The following is a 13,999-nucleotide window of genomic DNA, read 5'->3' as shown; positions in this document are numbered from 1 at the left end:
CAGACACTTACAGTGAAAAGATATATATAATTACAGTGCAATATATATATAATTTTTGAAATGCTTACTGACCTTTTCTGTGTAAACTTAAGTTAAATTTTGCAACTTTGTCACCAAAACAAATCAAGGCCATAAACCTAAAATAAAAAAATATGTATCTGTAAAAAATTATTTAAACAGCTTTACATCTTAAATAATACATGTATTTAACAGAATGAGAAAGTGCTTTATAAGATAAGAAGATTCCCATTTCTGGTTTTAATTCCTACAAATTATGGCCCCATTAAGTTCCATTTTAATTGCCTAACCATAACCTTTATTTTTTGCTTTTTTTTTTTAGATAAAGATGAGATTTGCAGTCTTGTAAAACTGCATACATCCTTCATGATTCCCTACAAAGTTTATGAATCACGCCACCTTAAAATTATGTAAGAGACAATCTATCATGATTTCATTAGCAATTATATTTCTGTCATGACAACTCTCAGAGTGTTTGGCATGGTAATGGATATTACAATGTTGGTCTGGGCGGAACAGATCTGCTATGCTGCTGCTGCTGTTATTGCTTCTGCAGAGCAAGTACAAGACTTGCTACTGCCAATACATACACGACATGCTGCTATGAGCAAGACATGCTGCTATACAATACAGCTTACATGAATTACCCATAGCAGATCTATACAGGTGGAGCTGGGGAAGGTGGAGGGTTTCTGAAAGTGTGCTGCATCTGCTACAGCAAATGCTGACCCAGTATTTGAAGGTTTGAGCAGCTGATACAGGCTACTGTATCATTGGTATATCATTGGCTACTGATACAGCAGGAACCAATCAGCTGTGCTCTATAGAGAATGATATGATTGCAAACAGATTGAGTTAAGGACCTATCAGCCTGTGCCATCTAGAGTTTTAGGACAGAACTTTGTATGTATTCATATGTAAAGTTGGTTCTGGCACACCAACATTTTCATTATTCAAAGCAGCTAAAATCTAAGAACTGTACATATGAATAACTTCAAAGATGTACAAATGTTTATGGACCCTTGAATTTATTAAATTAATAAGTTGATTTACAAAAAAAATCTATAAAATATAAAACTATAATGCAAAAAATTCACTGCAAGTTAAAAAATAGTCACATATGTTTACATGACCACGATGTACTAAAAACGGCATAGTTTTTCGTTTGTGTTTTTCACGTACAGATGACAACTTTGTCAAAACGATCCCCGTTCACACAGATTTGCGAAAATGACAAAAAACACTGTATTATGCTGCCAGGCCAGTAGTTGGCGATGTCACTTTGTCAAGAAAAAGTATGCACCTATAGACTGAACACGCAACACACATGTGCATGATGTTCACAAATTTACGTTTTTGTAGTTGACAATGGTAAAAACGGTAAAACTTGCACTTTGAAACCCGTTTTCAAAAGTTGTCATTCAAAAACGTTGTTGTGTAAATAAATGTCCAAAATGCATAAAAAGTTATCAGTTTTTAGTTCAAAATTGTGTTGTGTAAATGGCCCCTTAAATACTTTACAAATACAAACTATTTAAAATATTTAAACATGTTTAAAAATAAAAATCTTTACAAATACTGCAAATTTATATTACTAAAATTGACCATATGTCAATACTTCTAACTTTTTGATACTTGTCAGCATGTACATATTGCATGGGTATTATCCAAAAATGTATACTTAAATGTTACATATTAATACCTACAAATACCAATGAGATCAGACTTGTGATTCCTTAAATTATTCATCCCGGATCTGTGTATTAAAACAGTCCTTTTTGCGATATTATTTATGGTGTTCCCCACTTCCTCCCAAGCACAAAAGTGCCAATCCATCTATGAATAAAGCGGTTTAATTTGTTTGTGTTCTTGCCATTGTCTGATGTTGCATACCTGTGATATCCAGAAATTGCACAAATTCATCACATTTAAAGGTTGAACACACAGGAGAGTTAGCAGTTCCTATTACTTTTTTTCTTCTTGCTGGCTTTGCAAAAAATAACACAGGCATCATTATAAAAGGCTTTAGAAGTAGTTTTACTTACATGAATTTGATTGATATGAGCTTCACATATAATCCCTGCACCACAGAGGGTTTGAATGCTATTGGTAAATGCAATTTTCAAGGATGTACATATGCTAAACACTCCCTCGTACCTATATCAGAGTATTAATCTTAAAGTCAGTAAATAAATCAAATGGTTCCTTTTTAAATGCACATTCCTGGTGCCTTTGTAATATGTAAGACAATATGTAATGTTACTGTAAAATATTCTTTAAAAGAGGTAAAAAGAATAACGTGTTCAGTCTATAGTCGCGTAGTGTTTCTTTACAAAGTGACATCGCCAACTACTGGCCTGGCATGCATAATAAAGCATTTTTAGTAGGGGATCTTTTTTTTGTCGTCTATACGCAAAAAAAAAAAAAAAAAAGGAAAGGAAAGGAAAGGAAAAACTTTTCTGTTTTTAGTACATTGTTCTCATGTAAATGTACCATTAGATTTAACAAGGCAATGCAAATACTTTCATAGTAAATTATTGTTAAATTATGTACGCCTATCATTCTCTTTTTAAGGGCATTCCATTTTGAGTTGAAATTTTGTTTATATGTTGTATATTTAGAGTTTCGACTAAAAAAAAAGTAATCACAATGTACAAAACTACCAGCCTAGCAACAAGATGAACACTGAAACAATATTACAGTAGCTTGTTTCATTCAGAAATATCCTATTGCAAAGGTAAAATGAGTTAACTGAATTTTACATTGACTTTAAATATATATTTTTTTTTAAAACAAAAGACACCTCAAGCACAAGCATAACATTTGACATTTTAAAAAAAAGAATGAAAAAATAAAGATAGATAAACGCATTCTCCCCTCAAGAAATGACTAGAATTCAAGATGGCCTCCAAGTTGAGGGAACAATGGTGATGAACATGATGCGCTGTGACTACTGATCCAAAGTGAATAAAAGGCTGCACTATGCAGTGGAGATGCAAAGCCTTCTCATGGCCCCTAGCTTCAATAAAAGGGGCCTCGTTCTTCTAAACTAGCAAGCAGTGTTACCTTCAATATCTCAAGTATTCATTTGATTGTAACAATAAACCTAAAGGTTTTAAGACAATTTTTTTTTGCAAATGCACCTATAAGAAAGTCTACAAATAATTCATCAGCACAATGATCCAATCCACCCAACGCTCTGAGGTCAGAGAATACTAAATAAATCATCTCGCTCTTCATTCTCATTTGTAACCATTCAAGTTTCTCTGAAATCTGACATTTTAAATTCCAGTGGGTGTATATTATCACTTGTGCATGACTCAGCACAAACTGACACACTGTGGACGTGCACTTCATTAGCATCAGCCGAATTCCCCTTTCCTGCTCCGCAACACGCTCTGGAGCCCTCAGCCTGACAAGGGTCGTTTGCACAAAGTGACAGTTCAGTTCCCCCACAGATCGGAGTGCAAGGGGCCCGGACCCTGCAGTGCAGTCAGGCAAGTTTCTTCTCCAGAAATGGTCAGGCAAAAGAGCAAACGGCCACTGCTGTCTGAGGGCAGACCAGTGGTGGAGAGAGAGACAGAGAGTAATGAGAAACAGCCTCGAGATGTTGCTCTTCTTCTTCAGCAGGGCTTCATTTGTGACTAATTTAGGCGACACAATTCAGAGCATCTGACTTTCAGCCATCACATCAAGTGTCACTGTGCCTGGAGAGGAGATGATGCAGAGATAAAGAGAAGAAACACCACTTGCTGATAATAAGAATGTGGGATAGCCCGCATGTCCCATATATGGCCACCACACATAAGCAGGGAGCCCTATGGGGACCATTGCTAAAAAGATCATCCATAACAAGACTGTGGTACAAAAATAACTCCATGCAACGTAAAATATAAGTTACATAGGCCCATCAACAATATAAAGGACTTGGGAGTGGGAAAAAAAATAGAAAATAATGAATTAAAGGGGTCATGATCTTTTGACATATAAAAGGTCTATGTACCATTAAAACATCCTGCAAGTTTCATTGGTTAAAAACGTCCTCCTCGTTATAAACAATGCATTTAATCAAGCTCCAAAAATGGCTTGTTTTGATATTTTGCGGGATCTGTAACATCGCATGGCAAATACATCTGCATATGACTGCCTATGGAGCAAGACATTGCACCACAGGCTCCACCCACTGACATTCAGACACTTAAAAGTTCACATTTGCCAACACCGAATGTGCGTCACGTCAAAAGCAAATAGAACCCATTATAATCACTGATGCTGTCTACATTGGATACAGTATACAGATGCCCATTCACTTTCTGACATACTCCATGCACTTGAGTCTGTCGACAACAGGACAAATGGAAGAGTAAAAGAACGTTCGCTTTGACGCATCCAGCTCTTTGCATCTCTGTACAGAGAAGGAGGATCCCATCGTTTTAATAGTGTCCCAGATCGCGTTAGAGGATTTTATGTTTGTTCAGAGCATTTTGTGTTCTAAGCAAGGCACAGTGTAATGAAGAGTTCGCAAAGAAACTTTTGTTGAAAGATGAAGCAGCCAACTGTATTGAATGTGACAGCAGCTGCATCACAAACTAAAGTAATGATTTCATAATGCTTTGTCTATAAATGACAGTTTTATTTTATGGATAATGTTTTCAAATGTCATGTTTCAAATGTTTCCTATGCAGCGATGTTAGCCAATCATAACAGTGGGCGTTTACTGACAAGGAGCTGCCCCTTAAAAACGTCTCATTTCAGACAGAGGGTCAGAATGAGGGTTGAAAATAATCATTTTTCCGCATATATATTTGTTGTAGGTTTTTTTTGTGCAAAAAAATTGCAAAAAAACCTGAAGGAACATATTAAAATAATTTAAAAAAATAATTAAATGCCTTTAAAAAAAAACCCCAAATGGTCAACATTTCAGCACAACTTAGTCCAAAGCCATTTAATGCTATTTTTTCACTCCCAAGTTCTTTATGTCATATCAGACAACCATGTCATTTCGAGTTGAATGCTGGAGCTGTGAATAAATTGTGGCAGCCTATTTTATAGACTACCTTACAGTGCAAAACTAGCCTTGGCATCCCATTTTCCTAGCCGCGGCTTCATGGTCAAGGTTGACATTTCTACAGAAATCACTAGTTAGAATGTATGAAGGTTGATGAGATGGATTTCACTGCTGTTTCTTGATAAACTTTTGTCAAAAAGTGTCACATTTTGAAAATTGGTTCCAACTTTAAAAGTTTCAAACATTCTAAAAGAGTACAAAAGCCTTTGCCGGTTACATTAGCAGTGATCAAAGATGTGTCCTCAAACAAATTACTATCTGGCTCTTTCAATTCAGATCTGTGTATTGAAATTATAGTTAGTTATAGTCAAATATATCTACCTGTTTGAGGCCATGTTTAACAAACCTAACGTGTTAATACAGCAACACCACCATAAATCGGTTACTGCAATATTACCGCAATCAGCTAATGCCTGCTCAAGTGCATTTAATGTGCACCAGCATCATAATTATCCATTATGCAAGTCTAATATGTTTTTACATTTCAAAACGCTTTACTTTCATCCTCAGCAAGGCAGCATTTCAAACACCGATGTTATCATAAAGTATAATCAAGCTCATGTTTTTGCTGGCCTGCTGGATATCATCTTGCAGAGTGCAATGAACCAGAAAACCAGTTTTAGTGATCCTCTCATCGCCCCATTCAAAGGCCACACTTTGTTACCATGCACACAACCAGGCGTGAGGGATATCAAAGACAACCATTTATTTTGGACCCACTCTGTACAGATCTCTCTTTTTTTCGTTGTGGCTGTTTGAAGGCGTACGCCATTGAACGCTCATCCGGGAGGGCAGAAGCTTCATTCTGACACTACAGCGGGGCTTGTGTGCTCTTTTAAACCTGTGATAGCAATCCACTAAAGCCTCTGCTCTATAAATAGAAGCTTTCAGTGTAATCTTTGAAAAAAGAGAAAAAAAAATAAGCCAGTGCGTATGAGCTTCTCTAAACATGCAGACTTTTTAATAGTAAAGCTATACTTCCAGTGCCTATAATGACAACTTGATACAGAAATGCTTTGAGATGGGAGTTCTGTTTAAGAATTCATGCAGAAGGAGTGATATTAATAATAGAGTCTGTGCCGTAATAAAACGCTCACACAATAACTGGGGAACAAAATAATCAATGGCTTAATCTTCATTTCAAGCTTGATTCATATTTAAAACATTATAAAATGAAAATCACTCTCAGCTACAAGATCATAAATGGAATATGACACAGTTTGGAATGGAATATAAAGCTAATTTGAAAAGGGGGGTGAAAAATGAAATCGGGGGGCCTATTTAACTCTACTGAACCTTGATAATTCCAAAGCACCGTGTTCCACTTGATCGGAAAAGCTGCCACCTTCTCCCTATGGGGTTATTATTTTCAGCAAGTCAAACCGGAATGCCATAGGACGGTTACTCCCACCTATTCTCTCTCTCTCTCTCTCTATTGCCACCTCATTATTCATTATTTTTGAATCACTGTGCTGGAATTGAAGTGAGACTGTCAGCATCCATTCTCAGCCAACAATCTCTGTGAGCTGTTGTCCTTTCACAGTATGCTGGGTCATTCCTGCCTCCAGTTGATCTCTATCTTGTGCCAGTTGTGAAATGTTACAGATGCTAATTAGCTGTAATATCCGTGACCCCGATGCAAGTCCATTATGCATCATCCCCTCATCAGAAATGCTAGCAAATTCCTTCAAAGGCATTTGTGGCAATCTGTTGCTGCCAGCGTCCGTGGCATGAGACAAAGCTGGACAGCAGAGGGACGACTGACAGGAAGACGCTTGTCATTGATGGAGGCTGACAGCAGCATAACAATTACATTTAGGCCAAGAGGCTAAGTATGGTGTCAGGTGCTTTAAGCAAGTTCAATCGACCCTCTTCACTGCCAAAGCTTTCCCAAAGACAGTATTTGGGAATTCTTTTTAATGCCGTTTGGATTCACAATTGAATTCCAAAAGACTGAAAAACGTTTACTACATTAAAAGAGATGACATGATGTAAACATACATTATACTTAGTACCCCTGTTTCAAAAAATAATGAATTAGTTAATTAATAAATCACCATCCAGGTTGTGTTACACTTCTGACATAAAATGACATAAAAAAATAAATAAAAAAAAACATAAAACACATCAAGAAAGAACATTCCTGTTCGGTACACCCAGAAATTGTTGTAAAACTAAACAAAAAAGTCATAGACATCGGTAACAGAGCACAGTGAGCTGTTTTTAGTGTTCTTTTATGTGGAAGGGTGGAGGAATACAAGGGGGCATCATAAAGACAGGGTATAATTAAGCTGTGAAATGATCTCCAGCATTAAAGGCCTGCAGCTGTCTGGTTCATACTCACCCTCCTTGGATGGTCGCCGCACCTCCGCGCTCAGATTGCACACCTGCGCCGAGCGCACGTTTGGAGTCAGGCATCCTTCGGTTTGGGGGTTTAAAGGCAACACCACGTTACTGAGCATCAGCACGCTCTCAGATTCCCCATCGCCTAAATGTTGCGGGCAGGTGCATTTCGCATAGACTATTCCACACGATTCAGCTTTCTCTCCTTTCAAGCAGTTTTCCAACCACGTACATAACACCTGACATCCAAACTGACTCGGGCTCGCCTTGTTTAAAACCACAAACTCCACCACAGACCTTTCCTCCTCCTCTGTCTTCTTCGTCGTCAATCCGTTGTAATCGTAGGGAAACACTCGCCGGAGCTGCACAAAATTTTTGTCGTAATGCAAAAACACATAAATATTCTTGGCGTCATCACACAGGTGCACGATGGACTCGTTGATCCTCAACAGCTCGTTGATCTTCTCGTGGGAGAAGTGATCGAACTGATAAGCCAGCAGAGAGAATTCAGAACAGCTAATTTCTCGTTTGTAAAGTTTTAGGTAGATGCTGTATTTGGTAGGATCTGGGTTCTCCAACGTCCAAGTGCAGTTTGTGAAGTTCTTGGGAAACATTTCATTTATCGAGTAAGATCCATAGATAACTCCTTTCACCAGCGTGGAACACCAGAAATCTTGGGCACCAGTATATCCAAACATAACCAGGAGATAGGTGGAAAATATATAAATCAACAGATTACGAACAGCCTTCATCCTATGTCATTTGGCCTGCAAGAGAAACAGAGATGATGCACTACATTTATTGTCAGCCTTTATGGTGGGTAGTGATGAGTTTCAGTCTAAGATCTCCTAACTATCCAATTCAGCTTTGTGTTAAACACATACTTACCTACATTGTTCGTTTGAACCGCCTATTTTCGATAACAAACTACCATCTCGATTTTATAGAGATTTAAATGATTCTTTCCATGGGAATGTAACGCATTTCGGATAAACATTGCCACCTTGTGGTGTTTAATAAATTGGGGGTAATAACTTTGGGCATCTGCTGTGGCAGGATAAAACAACGTAATATTTAGCGATTAAATAATCATTTAACGTGGTCATTTCACACTAAATGATATTTACCGTGTTTGAATGAGTGACAGTGTCGGACACAGTGATCACTGACATTCAATAGCTTTATGGTCGTTATATTAAGTCGCGACTCGTTCATTTGGAAGGATAAAAAAGGCTGGCATTACATGTCACCAACAAACCAACCAACCAATCAACAAACAAACAAAACATTTTTGTCACCATAAAACGTGTTTTATTCAATTGAGAGTAATATGTCGCAATTCTGCAGTGATCTACATGTCTGACCGCATAATAATCATCTACATTTCTCAGTCTGCTCAGACACAGTTGGGATTTCTATTCAACTTAGTCTAAAAAAAAACACATACATTTACTAAATATCGTCTTTTATATAATACAGGGAGATCATCATATCCGATTGTCTGGATGGAATGGAATGTCGTGATCTATATAAGGATTAAAGCAGCCTTACATTCAACATCTAATTCCCTTACTGAATGTAATCTATGCTTTCCATGAGGCAAAAAAAAAAAAAAACTTGTGCTTCTGTTTCCGCGACGATCTGCTATACGCATTTCATCATAATGTGAGCAAATGTGTTGAATTCCCAAATATTCTAGAAGTCTGAAAGAAAGGCGGTGGAGAGAGAAAGAGAGAGAGAAAGGGAGATCCAGCAGGAGAGAAAAGCTATTCGATGTCTTGTTTGCATGAATCCTGCAGGCATTGCAGCTGTGTGCAGTGTCACAGCATTCCCAAACCGAGCCTTTATTTTTATTATTTAATCACCTTAAATGCGGCACTACTTGTACGACGTAGCAAAACGCGTACGATGCAATAAAGAGATGTTATACACGACTATATAGGACGAGATAGTATTGGCGCACATTGCAAACATAGCGCGCTACTTTTCCTTTACTTGCCCATCTACGATTTTGCGTCGCGCGCTTGCACTTTTCGTTGATTATTATAGGAGCGTTCCAGTCCAGTTTGTCGCGCCGCGTCACGAATATGAACGGATTAGAGAGAAAAAAAAAACTGTAGCGACAATGAATAAATAAATAAATAAATAAATATATAAAAACTGCAGCGACGTGTATTCATATTCATACTCTCTTACGAAACGCAAGAAGTCTAGCGTGATTGTCAATCGTCAGTTTTTTTGGAATATGGTCACCAAATCGGATTTTTGATATGTCGGCGCCAAACTCCATTCCATGTCATTTTCCTGCGAAACTCGTCGATCATTGTTTAACTTCGCACTGGCCCTGGTGTAACGTTCGAGTCCTCTGAAATATTGACGTAGTTTGTATTGCATTAATCAGAATAAACTATGGGATATTTAACTCGTTTATGCATTGAAGAGGAATAAACTTGGGCGAGGGCCATCTCATTATTGTACAAACCCACCTATTTGCCCATCTACTTATGTATAATAATAATATAAACAGACTTACCTTGCACTCTGAAAGCTATGGCTATTTTTCCCACATACTTGGAAACATCCTTTAGAAATTAAACGTGTCGCTCCCCTGCGAATCGATATCTCCCATTGCCTATGAAGTCTAGAGCAACAAGACGGTCAATGAGCAAAAATGCATTAGACTCCAGGCTGGATCATCATCTCGCTCCTTTTTTTCACCTCAACGCAACCAAGTGATGAGAGCGCAACAGAAGTGAGCAGACACTAGAACGAGGGCGAAAAATGCTGTGAATCTCGACTGATCATTAGTCGTTGTCTGCCCGTCCCTCAAGAGATGCCCAGGTCGGGTAGCAGGTAGAGCGCAATCCCTGACGGATGGAGGATGCTGCTGCTGACTCGCTGTAGAGTGAGATGGAAAGCGCTTTCTCGCCGAGCCTCAGGACTGGAGCTGCAATATCACGTCACTGCCACTAAGATAAGGCACGTATGGACGTCTCGAGCTGCGTCTCTCACCATCTCACCCCCCTTCCCCTGGATAACATAGAAACTCTTTTTATATGAAAATCAAGGCAGAGGAATGTCCCTCGGACTGGAACTAACGACACGGTGTCTTTTCTGCGACCGCATGGACTATTTTATCATAAGCCAATGGAATAATAATTCATAAGCGGCTTGTTTCCTTGGGAATTATATTTTTTTTTGCATGAGATTTCGAGAGATGTGTACAGGGACTCGTGAAGTTGCTTCATCTTGTCCTTATCGCATCATCGTAAAGAATTAGATTTTTGGAATTGAGAAAAAATAGGCTGTAGTCTATTCATTATTTGTGTTAATTAATATAGGCTATCTACTGAGAAAATTATAATTTTCTAAAGACAACAAAACTTGCTGAACTTGGAAGATGCATCGACGTATTTTGGGCTAGAATTCAGACGGGACTCGTGTTTTTTTTTTTTTTTTTTTTTAAGTTGGTGATGATTTAGATATTAAGAGAATTTTATTTGATTTTCCACTTGGGTTTGTATTTGCAGCGATCTGTGGCTGTCCGTTCAAGAATTCACAATGGAGACCATAGCAAAATATCACAGGTACAGTTATTTTTCCTACAATAAAACTGTAATATTAGAAGCTTTTGTCATCAATCAATAAATAAATAAACCGAATAAAATGATATAAATAAAATATAGCCTACAGAGACTCTTGATAGACTTCTGAAATCACATATGGGCAAGCTTTAGATTAAATGCTTATCACAATGATGGAATCTCGGATTTTTAAAATGAATGATAACTTCTGCTAAAATGTAGCTAGCTGATGCAGTCAAGGTAGTCAACACAAATTGTGATTTAGCACCACTAGCCTAAACGTCAATCATCTAAAATACTTTTAAAACAAATATTTGTGACTTGAAAAGAAATTTAGGCTTATACATATTTTATAATATTTGTAATATTTATAAAGTGATGCATAATGTTAATAGGCTTGTGATGCTTTATCGGCAATGCAAAGCGCATGAGCAGCGTACTATTGTTATGGTTACATACTAGCAAACAAGTTCGGTAGCATCTATTTAGCGACAAGTGCAAATATACGCACTCTGACTTTAGGCTAATCTAACTGTAGGCTCCTTTGAGATGCTCCTCGCCTGAAATTTAGTCGAGAGTAGGCGGCTGCAGTGAGGGGAGGAGTGAAAAAAAGTGCAGCCAAGACGGACGTCTCTCTTTTCGTAGTGGATCACACACCTACGAGATCAAATATCGCGGGATTCACACTCATGCGCTGTGTTGCTAATAAACTGGATGCAATTTAAAAGGATAGTTCACCCAAAAATGAAAATTACCCCATGATTTACTCACCCTCAAGCCATCCTAGGTGTATATGACTTTCTTCTTGCAGACGAATACAATCAGAGTTATATTAAATAACGTCCTGGCTCTTCCAAGCTTTATAATGGCAGTGAATAGAGGATGAAATTTTGAAGCCCAAAAAAGTGTAACCATCCATCATAAAAGATAACCACACGGCTCCGGGTGGTTAATAAAGGCCTTCTGAAGTGAAGCGATGCATTTGTGTAAGAAAAATATCCATATTTAAAACTTTAAAAATGAAAATAACTAGCTTCTGGTAGATGTACGTACGTACGTACGTCAACTTGTGCCAAAAGAGTAACCCCTAATGCAATGTAGGAATATTGTAAGCTTTGACACCTCTCGCTGTTCAAACAAATAGGGCTGTGCAAAAAAAGCTCCTTCTCTTATATTGAAATCCTCCGACATTTCTCTTTAAAAATTCTCCTTTTAGACTTCTAATTTGTGACCAGTGTTTTGTTTTGCTCTCTCCTCTGTGCTTCCGCGTTCGTCAATACATCATGCGCCGGCTCAGGGTCCTTCGCCGTAAATCGATGCATATGGCCGTCTGTCGAAGGCTAATTATTTTAGTTTATAAAGTTTTATATATGGATATTTTTCTTACACAAACGCATCACTTCGCTTCAGAAGGCCTTTATTAACCCCCTAGAGCCACGTGGAGTATGTTTATGATGGATGGTTGCACTTTTTTGGGCTTCAAAATCTCTATTTACTGGCATTATAAAGCTTGGAAAAGCCAGGACATTATTTAATATAACTCAGATTGTATTCGTTTGAAAGAAGTCATATAGGATATAGGTCATATAGATAGCTTGCGGGTGAGTAAGTCGTGGGGTAATTTTCATTTTTGGGTGAACTAACCCATTAAGTCCTCAGTTGCTTTTGTATGAAAATAAATATGATGAACAATAAACACAAATAACTTGTTATTTATTTAATTCCATCCAAAAGACATGTTTTCCATCAATTTTTAGTTTAATATAGCCTAGACATTTTAGTTGTTATATATATACTTTATATAATATGACAACAATCACATAATCCCATAGAGAGAACTGTCTGAGAATTTGAGAATTTTCACACATAATTTATACACATTAAAACATGATATCACAGTTTCAAAATATATATTTTTTTTTTTAAAGAGAAAAATACATCATGGTTGTTTAAACCAATAAGCATTAAGCTGTGTCATTATCAAGTCGTTTCCTATCGTGCTTTTGATCAGTGCAGTCGGTGGAGAGCAACTGCACCTGACTGCAGAATCCGACACAGCCATCAGAGCAAGGCGACCCACACTCTGGGACACATTTCTAACCAGCATGCATTTCGTGGTGATCAGATGATTGGTTTTGCGCAGATTTTGATAATTTCAAATAAGCCTAATAGCATTATTTAACCGTTTGAAAACACGTTTGAAACTAAAAATTTGGATGGAAAAAGTAACTTTTGGTATTCTTTGGAAATTTCGATTTGTGAAAAAACAAACAAACAAAAAACAGTTGTTTTGGATGAAGCCATAAAACTAGCCTGGTTTGCCAAAACACCAGACACACGTGATGAATGGAAAAAAATAATGCAAATTTTCATTTGGATTGGAAAAAAAAAAAAAATGCCTAGTTTCAGATCTTACCTACAGTATGGTCACTTTGGATAATTCCACTTTGGATCTGATGCCCCAGTTTCATACAGACATGTACAGAGGACAGAAGAGTTGGAGATGGATGGAGGTCTCTCAGATGTTCATGCTGCAGTCGGAATTTATATATATAAATAGAAAGACAATATGTAATGTTAATGTATATTCTTTAAAATAGGCAAAAGTATGAATTATAGTTAAGGCAATTTGAATAGCTACTTTTACTTTAAAATAATTATGTATGATTCATTCCATTTTTGAAGAGCGTTCTATTTTAAAGGTGCAATATGTAATATTTTTGCAGTAAAATATCTAAAAACCACTAGGCCAGTGTTATATATTTTGTTCACTTGAGTACTTACAATATCCCAAATGTTTCCAACTATTTGTAAATCGTGAGAAAATTGCAATTTTAACCAAGGCTCCGGGATGTGTGAAGAGTCGCCTGTCAATTGCGTCATACCCGCGTTAACCCTCGTTCTGCCTCGGTTTCCGGTTTTATATTATAGAAACCAAGGAAACACTAAAGACGCTTTAATATATTACATGTTTTAATAGACAAGG

The 13,999-nt window shown here is 37.4% G+C and overlaps 1 protein-coding gene across 6 annotated transcripts in view; it reads right to left on the bottom strand.

Annotated features, from left to right (window-relative positions):
• Window positions 1-13,569, bottom strand: part of adgrb3 (adhesion G protein-coupled receptor B3) — a 271,133-nt gene extending 257,564 nt beyond the window's left edge. For 2 of the 6 annotated variants that reach the window (XM_051916327.1, XM_051916330.1), the window contains exons 1-2: window positions 9,963-10,322; window positions 7,431-8,196 (exon numbers count right to left, since the gene is read on the bottom strand). In XM_051916327.1, the coding sequence (XP_051772287.1) occupies window positions 7,431-8,181 (751 nt within the window). In that variant the 5' untranslated portion in view covers window positions 8,182-8,196; window positions 9,963-10,322. Of the gene's footprint in view, window positions 1-7,430; window positions 8,197-9,962; window positions 10,327-13,429 lie in introns of those variants that run through there. The other 4 variants (XM_051916328.1, XM_051916332.1, XM_051916329.1 and 1 more) reach the window with 4 other exon arrangements.
• Between the last annotated feature and the right edge of the window lie 430 nt (window positions 13,570-13,999).

This window comes from Ctenopharyngodon idella, chromosome 13 (genome assembly GCF_019924925.1).
Source record: "Ctenopharyngodon idella isolate HZGC_01 chromosome 13, HZGC01, whole genome shotgun sequence".
Lineage (NCBI taxonomy): Eukaryota > Metazoa > Chordata > Actinopteri > Cypriniformes > Xenocyprididae > Ctenopharyngodon > Ctenopharyngodon idella.
The sequence above is the reverse complement of the archived record's forward strand: the minus strand, read 5'-3'. Positions and strand labels throughout refer to the sequence as shown.